At 50.1% G+C, this 19,275-nt stretch overlaps 1 protein-coding gene across 1 annotated transcript in view; it reads right to left on the bottom strand.

Annotated features, from left to right (window-relative positions):
* Window positions 1-18,619, bottom strand: part of SCML4 (Scm polycomb group protein like 4) — a 42,904-nt gene extending 24,285 nt beyond the window's left edge. Inside the window, exons 1-4 of the mRNA XM_051613156.1 lie at window positions 18,425-18,619; window positions 14,004-14,133; window positions 10,737-10,937; window positions 7,199-7,393 (exon numbers count right to left, since the gene is read on the bottom strand). Of these exons, the coding sequence (XP_051469116.1) occupies window positions 7,199-7,393; window positions 10,737-10,937; window positions 14,004-14,133; window positions 18,425-18,619 (721 nt within the window). The remainder of the gene's footprint in view (window positions 1-7,198; window positions 7,394-10,736; window positions 10,938-14,003; window positions 14,134-18,424) is intronic.
* Between the last annotated feature and the right edge of the window lie 656 nt (window positions 18,620-19,275).

Raw genomic sequence — 19,275 nt, 5'->3', positions numbered from 1 at the left:
GTACTCTGCATGCTTATAAATCAGCATTGATAACAGTCAAAAAAAGCCTGTAGACAGAATAGACTAGATGAAAATGCCTGTGTTATTTGGAATTTTCAAGGTGTTCTTCTCTGGCATTCTAAGCAGCTGAAGTGCTGGGAGCGTTTCTGTTCTGCTACCACCATGATGCATCTCCCTGAATTATATTGCTTAAAATATTCGACAGCATTTGTTTGTTTGTTTGTTTGGAAAACAAGTAATTTGAGGTCCAAGAAGTGAGATGTCTAGAGCAAAGTGCAGTAACTGCAAAACAAGCTGCATCTGCCCGCTAGTAACTAATCATCTCACCCAGAAATGCAGCAGAGCACCTAAAAGCAGGAGCCTGTACATGTGTTTTTAAGTAGATATAAGATCTTCTATAAAGTCTTTGCTTCATTTCTCCCTGCCCAGTGCTGCAGCAAAACTGGACTTTCTGGTATTTCTTCTGCCATATAAATACAACACAGCTGGGCACTAAAGCCTTAGTTGTCCTTCACAAATCCTTTCTTTTCCTGACTTTTCCACTGCTGCTCCCCACCTGTTTCTCTTGCCCAACTGCTGGTCATGCAGCTCCCCACCTTGTACCCTGACCTTTCTCAGTGCTGCCACAGCCAGCACCACCCCAGCACAAACTCTGCCCGGGTGAGTCCTCACCTGGAGCCCGCATCCCTCTCTGGAGCCCCCAACACAAGAAAGGCATGGACCTGTTGGAGCATGTCCAGAGGAGAACACAAAAATGATCAGAGGGTTGAAGCAGCTCTCTTGTGAAGACAGGTTGAGGGAGTTGGGGTTATTCAGTCTGGAGGAGACTCTGGGGGGGGAACCTCCCCTAGCCCGGGGGCTTCCACAACTGCGTAATCAGAGTCCACAGGCAGCAAATCCTCTGGCCACACAATCCAAGCCCAGTGGCCAAGTTCACCCCTCCTGGTGCCTTCAGAGAGTGTTCCTCCACGAGTGCAGGGGCACAGCTGCCATCTCGCCATGGGCTGCAGGGAAACTTCTGCTTGGGCACCTTCTTCCCCTTCTTCCTCACCAACCACCAGCGCCGCTCTCCTCCTCCAGCTCAGCTCTTCTCGCCTAAGTGCCTCTCTGCTCAGGTGTGACGTTGATTCTTTCGTATGTTAATTGCTGAGGCGCATCTATTGTCCCTCTACTGACTCCTTGGCTGGGTTTTGGAAGCAGGAGGAGCTTCTCAGCTTCTTACCGGAGCCACTCCTGGGGCCCTTCCCCTGCTACCAAAAAACCCACCAAACCAAACCAGAACAAGGTCCCTTCCAACCCAAACCATTCTGTGATTCTACGATTCTTTTCTATACAGGATATGATTCCGTCCATCGTGCTCCACGCATTTATGCCCATCATTTCATCCACTTTCCTCACTCATACCTTTTCATGTGGAAAAAGAAAGCATCCTATTTCCCTTTTTTTAAACTCCATTTCATGGCTTTGCTCTCTCTTCTAACCTCCATGGCTGCAGCCCAGGCAATCTCCAGCACTGCTGGTGCCTGTGCCATGGCTCTGAGCACACACTGAGCTGAAGGACAGAAGAGCCTTTGGCCTTCTCCTCAGCCACCGCTGGGAGCTCGGTGCCTATTCCCCCAGGAGGTAGCTTTACAAAAGGGATGGATTTTCTTGCACCTTCTCCAAACCAGAGGCAAAGCAGCCCAGCAGAAGGTGAGAAGGACGATTTCCCTTGGGCTGACTGTATCAACACTTACCAACAAGTCCCACCTGAGCTACACAAGCCATTAGCACCTGGCAGTTTGCTGTGAGCACAGGGGAATGATGGCTCAGGGGCATGTGCTGCAGGGCAAGGTTAAGAGGTGACTCTGGAGTGGTGTAAGGGGATTAATATGACTGGACACGATGCCTGCCCCCCCCCCCCCTCACTGCTGCACGTGTAAATCAAGAGTAACTGCACTGAAGTCAATACATGTGTGACATCCATTGGTACACAGGGGCTGGAAAGCACATGATTATTAAAGAGAGAACATCTCGCTTACAAGCTGGAGAACAGAAACAATGAAAAATGTGGCTGCTTTGCCTGGCTTCCTGCAGTGCTTTGTTATGGCCCTGCTCCTTCCATCAGAGCTCTGTCCCAACAGGCTCCCTCACAGACCTGCTGGAGGGATGTCTGCTTCCTTGCCCAGCATTCACAAGGAGATACACTTTCATAAATGTAAAGGAGCAGAAAGGGACTCTTTCTTCATGTGGGGGTCAGCAAACAGTAATCACACTGCTGAAAGGTCAGCAAGGTCAGTTTATCCAGTTGTGCCAATTCTGTAGAGTTCAGGCAAATTATATCACAGGTGAATTTCATCTCTCCCACCCATCTCTTATTATTCCTCCTGTCAGGGTTTGCCCCTTCCATTGGTTTCTTCTGATCTAGGTTTAGAGAGCTTGAATGCTAAAGCTTCTACTACCACCCTCACGAAACCTGTCCCCAGCAGCACTGCCTGTCTCCTTTCTTTCACCCTCCTGCTTTTACTTCCTACTTCTTGTGCCATCCTAAACTGTTCCTGCCCTTCCCTAGGTTTCTGAATGAAACCAGGTAGCTCCAGCTGCTGTTGCCTCTCTTTCTGTTCTGCCACAGAGCTATCAGCCTGGACATGTCCTTTCAGGAAGTCATTCCTGGGGATGGTGCTCCAGCTGCAGGCAGGACCACAGTGGGGGGTTCCTTGGTGGGATGCCCTGCCCTGGGACTGGCTGGGTCCAGTCTGGAGAAGGAGGAGGCACCCAGCCTGCTGATGGATGCACAGACTCATGCATCCAGGAAGATGGAAGGAGGGAAGGAAGGAATGCCTGCAGCCATCCCACCCTTTCTCTGCTCTCCTGCAGGCTCTGCTATCAATTCCAGTGCCCCAAAGACCAGAACAACTTTTTATATCAGACTTTGCTGTGGCTGGATGGCTTGTGCAGTTCCTCTGCTCCCTTTTTAGGAGTGACCTTAATATTTTATTTATTGTTGAAAGGATAATACTCATGGTAGAGGAATATATGAGGCAATAAATGGCCTTTGCAGGTAATTAAATGCTGAAGAGAGCTGCAGCTATTGATAGCCATAAAAGCCATTTATTCTGAGTGTGCTGAGCAGCCAGGAACACTGTTCCTCATAGTGTGCAACAAGAAAAGATTAAACAAGCCACAGTACTAGAAAGGGAAAATCCAACATTTTTCTTGCCCTCTCAGGGCTTGAAATTTTTGAGCTGCTTATTTGGTGCTTGGAAGAGAAAATATTGATTGTAATAATATGTGATTTTCTATCTCCCCCACCCCACCCCACCCCCCCCCCCGGCTGTTTTAGAAGGGCTTTGCACATGGTGGCAAGAATTATTGTCCCCCTTGGATAGATGCTCAAATAAAGGCAATGCAGAGAAGGGTGACCTGCCCACACTATCAGTGGGAAAGTCTCAGATGAAACTCAGCTGCCAGCCTCGTGGCTTGTCTCCTACTCACACTCCTACAGTGCCTTGCTCTAGCACTTCTCATACCAGCTTCTCAAGTGCACGTGAATAGGAAGAGCCCACCTTCCTATGCATATGACAGAGGCACTGATGTAGCAAGGGAACCTCTACCCCCCAGTGCTTCTGCTCCATGTGGGGCCCTACCTCCAGCCACGGCCACAAGAAGAGGTGCTGTTCTCCTGTGAGCAGCTGGAGAGGACACCATATGGCATCTACATGTGCAGATTTGACCTGAGAGAGGAGCAAGGTTTGGGACCTTATTCACAGGCCTTCCTGTCTCCCTCCCTGGCAAGGACAAAGAGAGTGGCCACAAGAGTCCTCAGATAAAGAAAGGTTTGCTGCAGCTGCTGCTTCTGTGCAGCTGTGCTCTTTGTGGAGTACAGCAATTATCTAACAGCAGAAAACCACCAAAGCCCAGGGTTCAGGACTGAAAGAGAAAGAAAATAATTAACTGAAAGGGAAAGAAGAAGGTGCTTATGGTATTTGATGATTCCCACATAGGCCAGCACCCCATTTTTTAAGAGAAGCTCTTCTTCAGTCGCTGTGTCCACAAGAAGTTCTGTAGCCAACATGCTTTCCTCTAAAAAAATAACAATCCATCATTGCACTGGTGCACCTCAACAGTATGTAGGGGATTCCAAAATGTCCCTTTTCCATGCACACACCCAAGCCTCTGCTGGCTCAGCACGAGAGGACCACTGGAAGCTGAATGCAGAGGGTGTAGGTGGAGGCACTTCACAGGATCCCTGCCCCATTGGCTTCTCATCCATGTAGTCCCTGGCACTCCTGACAGCATTTTCTGCAGACTTAACCCAGATCTTGCCATCATCTGACCTCAAACTGCACTGCCACTCCCATGGAAAATTTTGGGGTGCAGGTCCAGGATTGCTTTCAACCGAGGTTCTGTAGGACAGACATCTTAGGTCTACCTGTGATGCAAACCTGAAGCCAGGCACTTCCCAGATGTAGTCCTGGGAATCATCCAACAACTGCTCCCCACAGTTTGCTCTCATGAGCCAGAAAGTTCCCTCACAGTTGAGAAAGAGCCATGGGGTATGTTCCCAGACGTGCCAAGACAAGGCAGTGAAACCACTGACATTGGGAGAGGGCTGGAGAGGGGCCTTTGCCCCATGTGTGGGGCTGTTGGCTGCTGGTGTGAGAGGCATTGTCAGGGCAGGCAGAGCACAGGGGCCTGGGGAAACTGAGGGCAGTGCTCAGCCAGCAAGGCTGATTGCAGAGCCTGGTGCTGGGTACAGCCCAGTGCACACCTGCTTCTTAGACACATAAAACATCCTTGTAAGTGATACATGCATGGATCAACAAATCCCACCTGAGCTACACAAGCCATTAGCACCTGGCAGTTTGCTGTGAGCACAGGGGAATGATGGCTCAGGGGCATGTGCTGCAGGGCAAGGTTAAGAGGTGACTCTGGAGTGGTGTAAGGGGATTAATATGACTGGACACGATGCCTGCCCCCCCCTCTCACTGCTGCACGTGTAAATCAAGAGTAACTGCACTGAAGTCAATACATGTGTGACATCCATTGGTACACAGGGGCTGGAAAGCACATGATTATTAAAGAGAGAACATCTCGCTTACAAGCTGGAGAACAGAAACAATGAAAAATGTGGCTGCTTTGCCTGGCTTCCTGCAGTGCTTTGTTATGGCCCTGCTCCTTCCATCAGAGCTCTGTCCCAACAGGCTCCCTCACAGACCTGCCTGTGAGAAGAGCTCCTACTGTCCTCATTACTGCCACTACAGGGGAACCCTGTTTCTGTTCCCCCCTGTGCTGACCTTGCTGCAGAGAAGAGGAGATGGAAGGTGATTTAGGCAATGCAGCATTACACGTAGACTCAGTGGCTCAAGCCCCAGTGCCTAAAACTGGACTTATTCCACTGGTGCCAACAGAGCTGCTTCTGACAGGATCAACAGGAATATTATGTTGGAGACATGAACAGTGGGACTGAGTGTATCCTCAGCAGGTTTGCTGATGATACCAAGCTGTGTGGAGTAGTTGACATCCTAGAGGGAAGGAAGGCCCTCCAGAGGGACCTTGACAGGCTGGACAGGTGGGTCCCTGCCAACCTCATGAAGTTCAACAAGGCCAAGAGCATCAGGGTTGGTGCAACCCCAGGCACAAATCCAGGCTGGGGGGAGAAACCTTGTAGTAGGAGAGCCAGGGAAGAGAAGCCTTCCCTACATACTTCTCTCCTGCCTGCTCTGGGGCAAAAATAACATATTGTGCCTTCCTCAGTGGCTGGGCAGAGCCAGTGGGAATGATCTGGTGAGGGTGATGCTTAGAATGTAACTGTAAAAACTCCAGTTCTGGTGTTGCCTCCCATCACATACAGCCTTGCCGTGCAAAAGTAAATGCAAATTAAGATGCAAATTAAAATGCAAATGCAAATGCCAGGCCTCCTGGGCTGCATTCACTTAGTGCTGCAGAAATCCCTTGACCTCTCAAAAATATTCAGGTTGCTGTAAATGTCCTAGTCCAAATGAATAAAATAAAATGAATACTGCTTTTCAGTCTGGGTTCCTGCTTTTCCTCCCCTACGTGTGAAAGTGGCAGCTGGATTTCTTTGCCCAAAAAGGCAATTTCTGCACTGTGTGCACAGCCCACTCCCAGCTTTGGTGTGGGAAGCACACACTTAGGGTCTTCCTGGCAAACAAGTGATTCGTGGATCATAATGGTGGACACTAAAACACCTTTCTCTCAGCTGCCAGCATGTATCTGCCATTGAACTGAACGCATGAGAGAGTGTGCTCCCCAAACACCCACAGTGCTGTTAATAAAAGGGAAGGAAAAATAATTTAAGTCAGGAGGAAGCCTGCAGGTGAAGTGGAGGGTCAGGGCCATAATTTTCTATCTTTCTTTTTTTTTCTAAACTAACTTTTGCCACACCAGGCTTCGCCCCACATGGCCAAGCACTAAAGCAGGGAACTTGCTACTTTGCAGGTGCCCACTGGCATTTTAAGCCAGCAGGAACACCCCTGCAATAGCAAAGCAAACCTCATAGCAGTCTCAACTCTCATGTGGGTTTACACCCAGGGGTGGAGGTGACAGATGTGGATCCAGGCTGAGTGTCCTACAGCTGATACCACTACCTTAGAGGCCTCCCACCTGCTGCTGCAGCCAGTAAGCCAAGGCAGTGCATGAGTGGAGGGGTGTGGAAGTGGGGACAGGCAGCACTCTATGGCAGGTCTGCAAGCAGGGAAGGCTTGGTAGCCAGTGGGGATCCTTCAGTGCCTCATATGGTGCTTGAGTTGGATGGAGAGAGAAATTTCCCCTCTACCTTCCCACTTGCCTGAAATTTGAATGAATTTAATGCCTTTGAGGCTTCTACCCCAGGGTCAGGTGTGCTTGAGGGGGCAGAAAGTTATGGGAGAGAATTGACAGCAACAAAGGCAATGGGATCATACGAGCCTTAGGAAAAGAGATAAAAGACACCAAAAAATATATATAAATGAATATAAATATTTTTGTAAAATATCTATTAAATAATAAAATAATACAAAAATCTCTATCACTGCTGGGGGTTCCTCACTACAGTGGTTCTCACATGAAAACCTCCTCTATAGCCACTGAGAAAAATCCTGCAGATCAGCCTGCTGGAAGGTCCCACAGGAACCTGCAGTTCTCTAGCACAGACAGTACAGGACCAAAAAAAAAAAAAGACAGTAATTTCTTTAGCCATATGAAATCTTGAGCCTACCTGCCTCCATCTTCCTGTTTCCACACTCCTCTGGGCCCTCAGGCACGGCGCTGTGCTGTGGCAGGGGCTGGTTGCTGAAGAGGTTGTCACACAAGAGGCTGCGACAGAGCTTCTTCAGGAAGCGCAGGACATACCCGATGCTGTTCACTGCCAGCAGGTTCAGGAGATGCTGCTTCCCCTCAAAAGATGCTGAAACTGGAAAGCAAGCAGGAGGAATTCAATACCTGGGGATGGATGGCAAGCAGATCCCTAATCCAGTGATCTTCCTCACAATGCAGAGAGGACCTGAAAGAAACTGTGTATTTCAGCAAGATGAGCACTGCTCTCTGGAAATTCACCTAAGACTGAGCTCCAGGGTGAGAGCAGGGGAAAATATTTCACAGGAGTGTTGGTATGTCTTAAAGTCTTTCACAGAGTTACCCCACCTGAAGTGCAAAACGAGCTGGAGGAGCTCAAGGAGCTTGTGTGACCCAGATCACCTTCCTCCTGGAGTGCTGAAAGATGCTGACTGGCATGGCCAGCAGTGCAAGGATTTCTAATATATGCATCCAACTGAAAACTGTCTTGTATGATTGGAAGGAGGAAATGATGATACCCTGGTCTAAGGAAGGGGAAAGAAAGTGATCTGCCAGTGATGGGCTATTAGGCTGACTTCAGCAAAACCCAAGGTTTTAAAAGATAATGGGGAGACTAGAATTAAAGACATGGCTGTGAATGAATAAAAGGTACCAGGGTTGTTCTGAAGGGGCTCCAGGAAAGCTGGGGAGGAGCTTGGGACAAGGGCAGGGAGGGAGAGGACAAGGGGGAATGGATGAAAACTGGAGGAGGGGAGACTGAGGTGAGACATGAGGAGGAAATTCTGGAGTGTGAGGGTGGGGAGACTCTGGCCCAGGCTGCCCAGGGAAGCTGTGGCTGCCCCATCCCTGGCAGTGTTGAAGGGCAGGTTGGATGGGGCTCTGAGCAACCTGGGCTGGTGGGAGGTGTCCCTGCCCATGCAGGGGGTTGGAACTGGATGATCTTGAAGGTCCATTCAAAACGAAATCATTCCATGATTTCAAGGAGATACTGGACAAAGCATTTCCAGGAGAGACAAAGGAGTGTCAATTCTGCTATATAAAGTTCTGTTGAAACCTGAGCTGACTGATGGGCACCATTCTGGTCATCCAGGCTTGAGAAGGATGAATTCACAATTGAAGAGGTGCAAGTCAAAGCAAAAATCAGGGAACAGAAGATTTCCCTGTGGCACTGCAGCCTTCACCATGTCTGCTGTGTGGGACTGTGGGATGACACTTCTCTCACTAATCCAGTGATCTTCCTCACAATGCAGAGAGGACCTGAAAGAAACTGTGTATTTCAGCAAGATGAGGACTGCTCTCTAGAAATTCACCTAAGATTGAGCTCAAGGGTGAGAGCAGAGCAAATAAAATTCCTGGGCAAAGCTGTCAGGGAATATATTTAGCCAGGAATCAAAAAGGGCATAGGCCTCAGCCATGAGAGAAGTGCAGGGGTCACAAGAGACTCTCCAGAATCAGTTGTAGCAGGACACATTCAGGTGTCAACATGTTTGCAGGGAAGACTACATGATGTGGCTGCCTGAACTCTACCAATTGGAAGGTTTTTTTTCCAGTCCTACAGCCTCCAGTCTTTAGTAACAAGTATAAATTGCAATGTTAGGCTTATAATCTTTGGGATAACTTCAGAGATTTCCTGCTGGCCTGAGCTGCTGTAAAGGATCATACTCTAGCATCTGTGGGCCAGCCATGGGGAGATTGGAAAGTGCATGACAAAACCTGCCTCTGGTGTTGAGCTGGAAGTGAGCTGCAATCTCAGAGCCACACCGTGACTAGGAGGCCATTCACCCCTCCTTGATGATTAGAAGGGGCAGAAGCTGGGAGCAATGTTGACCAGGTGCTTTTAGCTCAGGTACCTGAAGCCAAGACAGCTCAGAGGAACTGAAACCAAGGGGTTTGGCAGGCTTGGTGCACAACGTGACTCTCCTGCTTGTAATGGAAGTCATACACACAGCACAGATCCAGGCAAAAATGAGCTTTGCACTAAACTGTGTCAGCCTTGCGTTTCTGTGAGCAATTCTTAGAGTATTCCTGATGTCCCTTAGGGAAGGCACACCTGTGACTAAAGTGAACTAGAGGAGAGGGAAGAAGCAGGATTTATATGCTGCACAGCAGGTCAGAGCCTGGGCTCCCACACCAGAGGGTCCCAATGGCACAGCTGAGCTGCAGTGATCCCTGCAAAACTGCTTGGCCTTGCAGTTCTTGGCTTTGTATTCATGCCTGACTCATCTGTGGAGCTCACTGGAGAGCATTATTCCCATATTCCCATCGTTGTTCCATTCCCACTGCATCCCTGTGTGCTACAAGGGTGCTGTGACACAAAACTGTGGCTGGAGGAAAAGTTCATGTTCATTCTGAGAGCCAGGCCAGGGGACTGAGCGTGGGACATGGGAAATTCATTGGGATGCAGCGAGAAGTATCACTGTGGGGAGATGAGGAGCTGCTGAGAAGTTCCCTCTGATGTCTGATTCTCTCTGATATGTCTGTGTAGTTGTGCTGTATGAGGAATTGCTGTGGGACTCTTGCAATCCCTACAGCTGAGCTCAGATTTGGCTCACGAAGTGCAGCACAGGCAGCTGAATCCCCCACGGGTTCTTCTTTGGAGCCGCACGTGGCAACAGGACAGCCAGGACAGTCAGCACTGGGGGTCAGGTTAAGACAGAAGCACTTCACAGAATCAGAGAATCACCAAGGCTGGAAAAGACCTTTAGGATCATCAAGCCCAGCCTGTGACCAACACCACCACATCTCCAGACCATGGCACTAAGTGCCACATCCAGCCTTTCCTTGAACACCTCCAGGGATGGTGCCTCCACCACTTCCCTGGGCAGCCCATCCCAATGTCTGATCACCCTTTCCATGGGGAAGTGCTTCCTAATATCCAACCTACACCTCCCCTGGAGCAGTTTGAGGCCAGGCCCTCTTGTCTTGTTGCTGGTTGCCTGGAAAAAGAGCCCAACCCCACCTGGCTACACCCTCCCTTCAGGTAGTTGAAGAGAGTGAGAAGGTCCCCCCTGAGTCTCCTCCTCTCCAGACTCAACACCCCCAGCTCCCTCAGCCTCTCCTCACAGGACTTGTTCTCCAGCCCTTCCCCAGCTTGGTGTCTCTCCTCTGGACACGCTCCAGCCCCTCCATGTCCTTCCTGCAGTGAGGGGCCCAGAACTGCCCCCAGGGCTGGAGCTGCAGCCCCACCAGTGCCAGCACAGGGCACCAGCACCTCCCTGCTCCTGCTGGACACACCATTCCTGATCCAGGCCAGGATGGGGCTGGTGTCCTTGCCCACCTGGGCACACGATGGCTCATGCCAACCAGTTGTCACCCAGCACCCCCAGGTCCCTCTCTGCTGGGCAGCTCCCCAAGCCTGTAGCGCTGCCTGGGGTTGTTGTGACCCAAGCGCAGGACCTGACGCTTGGCCTTGCTGAATCCCACACCCGAGGGGCCACCAGCCCTTTCCAGAAATGCTTTACCTGGCACGGTCTCGCCTCCGTAGCCCTGCTGGAGGAGGGAGAAGACGGCTTTCTGCTGCAGGGCGCAGTCGAGGCAGGCCTGCACAGCCTGCTGCAGGGCAGCCGCCGGCCGCTCGGGCCCGAACTGCGCCGGGAGCTGCTGCACCTTCCTTCTGTCCAGGTAAGGCCCCGGGTGCGCTTGTTTGTTGACGTAAATGCAGACTGCAGGCACAACAACAACAAAACACAACCCCCGACAAGGTTATAGAGTCATAGAATCACGGAATCGTGAAGGTGGGGAGGGACCTCAAAGATCATCCAGTTCCAACCCCCCTACCATGAGCAGGGAACCACCAGACCTGGCTGCACAAAACCTCGTCCAACCTGGCCTTAAAAACCTCCAGGGATGGGGCATCAACAACCTCCCTGGGCAACCCATCCCAGTTCCTCACCACCCTTAGAGTGAAGAATTTCTTCCTAATATCTCACCTCAATCTCCCCTCCTCCAGTTTTCATCCATCCCCCCTTGTCCTCTCCCTCCCTGCCCTTGTCCCAAGCCCCTCCCCAGCTTTCCTGGAGCCCCTTCAGGCACTGGAAGGTGCTCTAAGGTCTCCCTGGAGCCTTCTCTTCTCCAGGCTGAACACCCCAACTCTCCCAGCCTGTCTCCAGAGCAGAGCTGCTCCAGCCCAAGGATCATCTCTGTGGCCTCCTCTGGGCTCTCTCCAACAGCTCCATGTCCTTCCCGTGCTGAGGGCTGCAGAACTGTACACAGTTATCACAAAATGGCCCTCAGAGCAGATGCTGGCTGTATACGTTTCTGTTTATTTCACCAGTTTATTTATTTATTGCTGTTTATTTCTTCCATTTGCTGGTGAATTCCTGCCTTTTGGGGTGTCCCAGCCAGGCTTCCTTGCACTGATTGCCCATGAGTGGAGTTTGGGCCTTTGCTTGGTGCCAGAAGGGAGGATAAGCCACTTATCTAAGTTAGTTCTTATCTAAGAACTAACTAAAGAAGCTCCTGTGTGTGCCTGGGCTCTGCTCTTTTGCAGACTACCTTGCCCATCACCAGAAAAAATGCCCAGGGACAGCGACTAGCGGGGTGGCCTCACAGCAAGGGGTAACCTCCACCCTGAGGTGTGTTCTGGGTTTGTTTTTTAACTCTACATGTCTTTAGACTGGTTCGTGTAGAGGCCTTCTGCGAAGCAGTGCTCTGAGATTTTGGCTCCTTGCTGCTTCCAAACTTAGGGCAGCTCTAATTTCTGGAGGGTTATGCTGCACTGAGCCACACGGTGTGATGGCAAAGACTCTGGTCTTTGGGAGCTTCCTTGCCCTCCGTGTCCAAACCAGCACCCTACAAACTGCATCACCTCAAGAGAAACTACATCACATGCAGTGCTCAGTCCCCACTTGGGACCACAACATCGTGACTGTGCCAAACAGGAGATCTGTGAGGGATGCCCTGGCCTCTCTGCAGCCAAGCCCTGCATGCCTCCTCTCATGTGCCATTGCTTGCAAAGGCAGGTTTTTCTAGATGCCATAAGGCCTGCCAGTGATAGCCAAAAATTCAGTGTTCTCCTCTGGCTAGCATGGACTTATTTTAAGCTTGGTTGAGACTCACTGTGTCTTGGAGGAAGCAGAGATAACGCTGTGGTAACTAGGGCCACTAAGACACAGCCTAGAGTCAGGCTAAAGTGAGACATATTATAATAGCTGGCTGAGTGTGCTCGAGCTGTCATCTCTCAGACAATATAACACTATCCTCTGACAGAAATCAGATATGTGACAAAAAAATACCATCGAGTGGAGTGGAGGACATGATGACAGCTGTGTGAAGTTGGAAATAATTTACAGTTTGCATCACCGTAATGAAAATCTAGTGCGACTGTCACAGCACACTCTGCTACCCCATCTCTCACTGAGCAGCAGAAGGGGCTCGAGCAGCACATCCTGGGTAAAGAGGAGAATAATAGCAATCATACTTCTCGTTCCATGGTGCGTTGCACCTTCCAAGTGCCAAACAAAGGGGCAACACCTGGAAAGACACAAGCAGCACACACGGATTGCAGGGAGCTGCCAGGGTGCAGCTTTCCCGGTGTGCCACTGAGCCAGACCTCACTGTAGCTGCAGGATGTGGCTTCTGCTGTGACAGGCCACTGCTTCTGTGAAGCCTGGGTGCACTCTGCAGTGGTCTGGTCCCTCTCGGGCGAGTGAGGGCTCCTGTTGTCCTTTCAGTGCAGATAGGGAGGTAAAAGTTGGTTTTAGCTGCCTCTGCCTCCTGCAAACCCTGCTCCAGTGGGAGCCTACATGCACTGTTGGGAAGGTGCTGGGAGAGAAAAGGTGGCATGAGGACAGGCAGATGGAGCTGTGGGGCACTGCATCAGCACAGCCTGAAATAACCCATGGAGCCTCTGCAGCCACCCTGGGGATCTGCTGGGGCTGGTGGGCTGTGCCTACCTGTCCCCCTTTGAAAGCAGCACCAGGCACACCTCTCAGGGCAGCACTATGAAACACTGCTCAGCTGATGTTTGCCAAGCACTTTCCAGTCTTCATGTGTGAAGGTATAAACAGGAATAAAATATATGATTAAAGTCACTGTCCCTACGTTTAGTATCGTTCTGCTACCAGAGCAGATGGAAAACTTCTCCTCTGTGCATCCCAGCTAAGAAATAATGGGATTGATGTGTTGTGTTTAGATTCTAATGTTATCTAATCCATTTCTCTGCTGAAATCTCAGGGTAAATCAACTGTCTTGTTGATTTTCTTCTCATTTACGTCAGTTTAAAAGCATTGACCTATGTTACTTCTGGTAATATAAGCCATAAAAGAATAAGGCTGTTTTTTTCCCTGACTACAGTTAGAAATGACCAGTCTGCTGCTGTGATAAGGCACTGGGGTTTATGTGCTGGTAACCCTGCCTACAGTCAGACTCTGGATTCTCCACCCTTCTTCTCCCCACAGCTGTAACAGATGCTTCATGTTCACACCAGGGTTTTGTCTGGTCATTGCAACACATTCGATGGGGTGAGTGTGGGGCATAAAATGGCAGCATTCAGGGGATGTTGGTGTCTGCATATCAAGAGGAATGGGTCTGACATCTCCACTGAACTCGACACACAGCAATCAAAATATAGCCTTGTGGGACACCTCGGTTCTGTGTCACTGCTCACCAGTCTCATCTACAAACACCCCATTTTCATGAGCTCTGCCTGTTGTGGAAAGCAGAGCACCTGGCTACCAGCCCATGGTTCCTGCTCACCCCTTGGCCAAGGAGCACCTGAGGTTGGGTACCTGTGAGAGCCTGTGGCGTGGCCGAGTTGGGGATTGTAGCTGCATCCTGGGGGATCGAACTGATATCTGGCTCCGGGGTGCTTCGCGGCGGAGAGGTCGCCAAGGGAGGCATCAGGACACGAGACTTCAGCTGCAAAATGCAACCGGTTGAGTAAGGAAAGTGTACACCAGATACTCCAGTTTTATTCTGTGCCTGTCACTCCCCATGAACTCCCACTCATTAGCAATCTGCTATTGCATCACTTTCTTCAGGCCAGGAGCATCCCTTCTGCTCCCGGGAGGATGCTGGAGCCTGAAGCCTGACTGATTTGCAGCAGACAGCAGTGCCTTCAGTTCCAGGATGCAAATATTATGCCACCCACCCGGTAGTTATTTACACCTGAGCAAATTGGGTCTAACACTCTAACAAATCAGAGCAATAGCATTTTATGACCCATTTCATGTGGGTGTAAACAATTCTCTGCAATTCAGAAACACGGGGTCTTTAACTGCATCATAATTTAGGGCCAAATTCTGCTCTTCGTTACAGGGTTGTAAATCTTGTGTAAATCCAGTGGCACCTAGAGACTACTTTGGGCTGGGCTGACACCCATGTAAATAAGCTCAGACTGTGGGCCACAGTGTGTTATTACCAGGTAGTAAATACAAACTCCTGCACTGTTGCACCCAGTAGCCTTTGTGACCTGCAGTCCAGTTTGGAGAACTGAAACATGAGGGGAACTTATGGTGCAATATCACTATGTCTTTATGCTCCTGCTACCTGGTAACATCTCACCCATCAAATGATGATCAGGTCTTCATCATTATACAGGGCTGATGTGATGGATATGACCTGAAGGTCCCACTCAGAAGCAGGAGAAAAGCAGAGAGCCAAGCACACACCTGGCTGGTTCATGTATCTGCTACACTACACTGAGCTCTTCTTCTGGCAGGTGGTTTTTTTTGTTATTCTTTTTCAGTGGCCAAAGGTAAAAATGCTGTAAGTGACAAGAGCAAGAATGGAAAGGAATTTTTAGCCCTGTTAGACCTGCAGAGGGTTGCTCCTCTCAGAGCTTACACCCAAGCTGGAAATAATGCACAAAGTGTATTTTAGGTAGAAATTAAGCCACACCACTATCTGCAACCCAAACCTTGAGCAAGTCCTGGTGGAGAGGTGAAGTCATTTTGGAGAAAGATTCGTGTTGTTCATGGTTATGCTACAAATGTCTAAAATAATGGTCTCTGATTCAGTGAAATGGTAAAAACAAAGATGTGGGGAAGAGAGAGGGAAGGCTGTTGAACTTAGTGCCATCCAAGGGAGTTTTTAATCATTAAATCTTTGGGAGTTTGGATAATTCCCCAGTTATTGGCTTATCCCAGCAAGAGCTTCACTAAGAGAGAATTCAAGGTGTCTCTCATTTTCAGCAGCACAGCAGCCTGTGCTGAGATGGTACCCACCAAAACAAAGAAAAAGGCCATCTTTGCTCGGGTGGGTGTAAGGTTTTCCAGCCAGACCTCCACCAAGCCCTTCCTGAACTTGCTCCTTTCCTCAACCCAGAGTTTCCCTCAGAGCAGCTTCTGTGAGCAGATGGGCACCATAAGCAAAAAAGGTGGCTCCTCATCCAGGCACCATTCCCTGCAGGGCCATGTTCAGTGCCTGGGGCAGAGGCTGGATCACACCTGTCTCAGAAGTGCCAGACACCACCTCCACGTGGTACCACTGCCTCCCCTCCTCAACAAGGGAGAAAATGTTCACTAAGTGAATCCAAGACAACCTATGGGTGTGACCTCCTGCTGTGTGGCAGCTGGAGCACATGGGGAACCCGGGCTAGTGCCAGTCCTCACCTGCCTGTGTTGTCCTCTGTCTTGCCTTCAGATTGGGGGCAGGAAAGACCAACAGCAAAGTGCTGTCAGTTTGTTTTCCAAGCAATTAAAATAAATGGGAGGAAGATGCTGTGTCAAAAATCAAGGTCCCCATCCAGTTTGGGGTTTATCCCATGTGAGAAGCAGCATGATTTGTTATTTTCTGTAGCGTGTCAATGACTCACTTTTTTATGGTGAATTGGGCTGGCACTGTGAAACTTTGGGTAGCCCCTGTTCTAGGCTTCTGGGCTTGCTTTTGAACATACACATCTAAGCATATATCATAAATGCATATATATATGTATGCATTTGTACATATATATACAGCCATAAAAGTATATACATTGATATAAAGACATTCATGTATACTGATATATGTATTACATAGAATCATAGAATGTCAGAATGGTTTGGGTTGGAAGGGACCTTCAAGATCATCCAGTTCCAACCCCCTGCATGGGCAGGGACACCTCCCACCAGCCCACGTTGCTCCAAGCCCCATCCAACCTGCCCTTCAACACTGCCAGGGATGGGGCAGCCACAGCTTCCCTGGGCAACCTGGGCCAGGCTCTCCCCACCCTCACACTCCAGAATTTCCTCCTCATGTCTCACCTCAATCTCCCCTCCTCCAGTTTTCATCCATTCCCCCTTGTCCTCTCCCTCCCTGCTGTGACGAATAATTCAGGGCACCTTAAGGTTGTCTGCAATTTCAGTCCCTGTGTGTCCAAAATCCTCACTGCTTATTTGTCATCATGAATAGTGACTTCTAGGGCAGCAGGGGAGCCTATGCCCTGTGATGACAATTGTCACTCCACCTGCTGTCCTGCCTGGAGTGACTCTCACTGCCCACCCCACCTGGCAGGACCAACCGAGGTCCCAGCCAACTGCTTGGCCTGGGTTGGGGCCACCTCCCCTGGTGGGAGCTGCTGCCATGGCACAGGGGGGACAAACTGTCCTTGGGCTGCTCAGACAGGGCCATTGCTATGTTGGCCTCTGGGAGGGACGTGGTGGTCTTTGCATGTCACTCAGATGTCCTCTAACACCACCAGTCCTCCCATGATGCTAACTCAGCCTTCCTCCATGGGGCTTTCCAGGTGGCTCTCTGGAACTGTCCCTCACTTACAGCCAGAGAAATAAACCCAGTCCACCTACTGACCACCTCCCAGCTGCCAGAACGGACTGTAAAGAGATTTAGACAGCCAGAAAAAATATTGTATTTATAGAAAGTACAGCATTTTATGGCAAATAGCTGCGCATCAGGTACAAAACAGTTGCTGGAAAAACAGCTGATAAAATTTTATAAGCAAAGCTGTGAAAAATAAACAGGATAGTGAGGGAAAGGACTTTGCTTGGTGGTGAAGCCTGATGAAATGTCCTTCTAGGAAGACACAGACATCAATGAAAACAGGCAGTGGGTCATCTGGCTATAAAGAGCATGTGATTAAAAATGTCTGTTATTCACATCTCAGTCAAAATAAATTTAAATCTGGGCCGTAAATTCCTGGTTTGCTACAAATTCAGAAGTATTTTTCCATCTGTTCTGTAATAATTCAGCTATCTGGTTGCTATAAAGAAATTGGTCACCTGCCATTTGGGCAGGGAGTCATTTTTTCAACTGTGTTTGAAGTCTCGTGGTATCTGAAAGTCACACAGTTAGCGAGCTAATTAAAATCAAGCTAGTAGTTCCCCCCCAGAAAATAAGGGCGACCTTTGATTGACACGGAGAGGAAGAGTTTGTGCTGGAGAGGAGCTCAGTTCAGCTGAGAGCAGAGCACACAAAGGTGCCTCACAGAAAACGTCGCTCCAGCGCAGGGATCCTGCGAGTGAGCAGCTCCAGGCCAGGTGCCACGGGTGCTGCAGCTCAGCAGGGTCAGCTCCAGCAGCTGAAGCCATCAGTTAGAAAAGGATGCCTTTTTACTCCCTGTCACTCACTGAAAAGCAGCAGCAGCCCAGATTGGCTGCCCAAGGGAAGTTCCTGGGGATGGAGAGGAGGCGTGTGTGGCAGCCAGCGGGGAAAGAGCTTCTCTTCAGAGAGTGCTGGGCCACCTGGGGCTGAAGCATAGAACCATGAAATGTCTGGGGTTGGAAGGGACACTTACAGGTCATCTAGTCCAGCCCCCTGTAGTGCACAGGGACCTTTTTAACTAGATCATGTTGCTCAGAGCCTCATCAAGCTTGACCTTGTTTCCAGGGATGGGGCAGCCACAGCTTCCCTGGGCAACCTGGGCCAGGGTCTCACCACCCTCACACTCCAGAATTTCCTCCTCATGTCTCACCTCAATCTCCCCTCCTCCAGGTTTCATCCATCCCCCTTGTCCTCTCGCTCCCTGCCCTTGTCCCAAGCCCCTCCCCAGCTTTCCTGGAGCCTCTTCAGGCACTGGAAAGTGCTCTAAGTTCTCCCTGGAGCCTTCTCTTCTCCAGGGTGAACACCCCAACTCTCCCAGCCTGTCTCCAGAGCAGAGCTGCTCCAGCCCTGGGATCATCTTTATAAAAATATATTAAAAATTAATTAAATTAAACAAGAAAATGTATTAAAACCAGCAGGAGGTGGAGAAGGAGAGTGAAAATCGCATCTCTACCTTATACCCAGGTTTTCTCCCTCTCTTCTTTGGGATCTTCATGACTGGCAAGGCTGGTGCAGAGTAGAGGTTGTGAACGGGCACCTTGATGGGCGCGGGTTGGAGCGGGGGCCGCCCGCGCTTCCTGCCCCCCATCCTGGGGGGCTGCATCTCCCTGGGGGCTGGGCTGGGGGGCAGGCATGGCACGTGGCTCATCTGAAAGAGAGGGATGGAGGGATGGAGGGATGGAGGGAGGGAGGGAGGGAGGGAGGGAGGGAGGGAGGGAGGGAGGGAGGGAGGGAGGGAGGGAGGAAGGAAGGAAGGAAGGAAGGAAGGAAGGAAGGAAGGAAGGAAGGAAGGAAGGAAGGAAGGAAGGAAGGAAGGAAGGAAGGAAGGAAGGAAGGAAGGAAGGAAGGAAGGAAGGAAGGAAGGAAGGAAGGAAGGAAGGAAGGAAGGAAGGAAGGAAGGAAGGAAGGAAGGAAGGAAGGAAGGAAGGAAGGAAGGAAGGAAGGAAGGAAGGAAGGAAGGAAGGAAGGAAGGAAGGAAGGAAGGAAGGAAGGAAGGAAGGAAGGAAGGAAGGAAGGAAGGAAGGAAGGAAGGAAGGAAGACCTTTTTATTTGTTTTTCATTGTAGATTTTTCACCCAAAGGCAGTTTTCTTGTGCTGTCATTTCCCTGTTACCATTAATCATAAAGCAGGAAGAAATATCCCAGAGCTGTGCATTCCTGGGTGGGATTCACCTGAGCTCAGCTGCCTCAGCTTCTCCAAAGTGGGGCAAACCCTTGTCATGCCTGTTTCTCTCCACTGACCATAAATACAACACAGGGAGCTGGCTGAGGTGGTGAGGCCTTCATTTCAGATGTCCTACAGGTG

This window comes from Apus apus, chromosome 3, assembly GCF_020740795.1.
Source record: "Apus apus isolate bApuApu2 chromosome 3, bApuApu2.pri.cur, whole genome shotgun sequence".
Classification (NCBI taxonomy): Eukaryota; Metazoa; Chordata; class Aves; order Apodiformes; family Apodidae; genus Apus; species Apus apus.
This window is presented reverse-complemented; position numbering and strand designations above follow the sequence as displayed.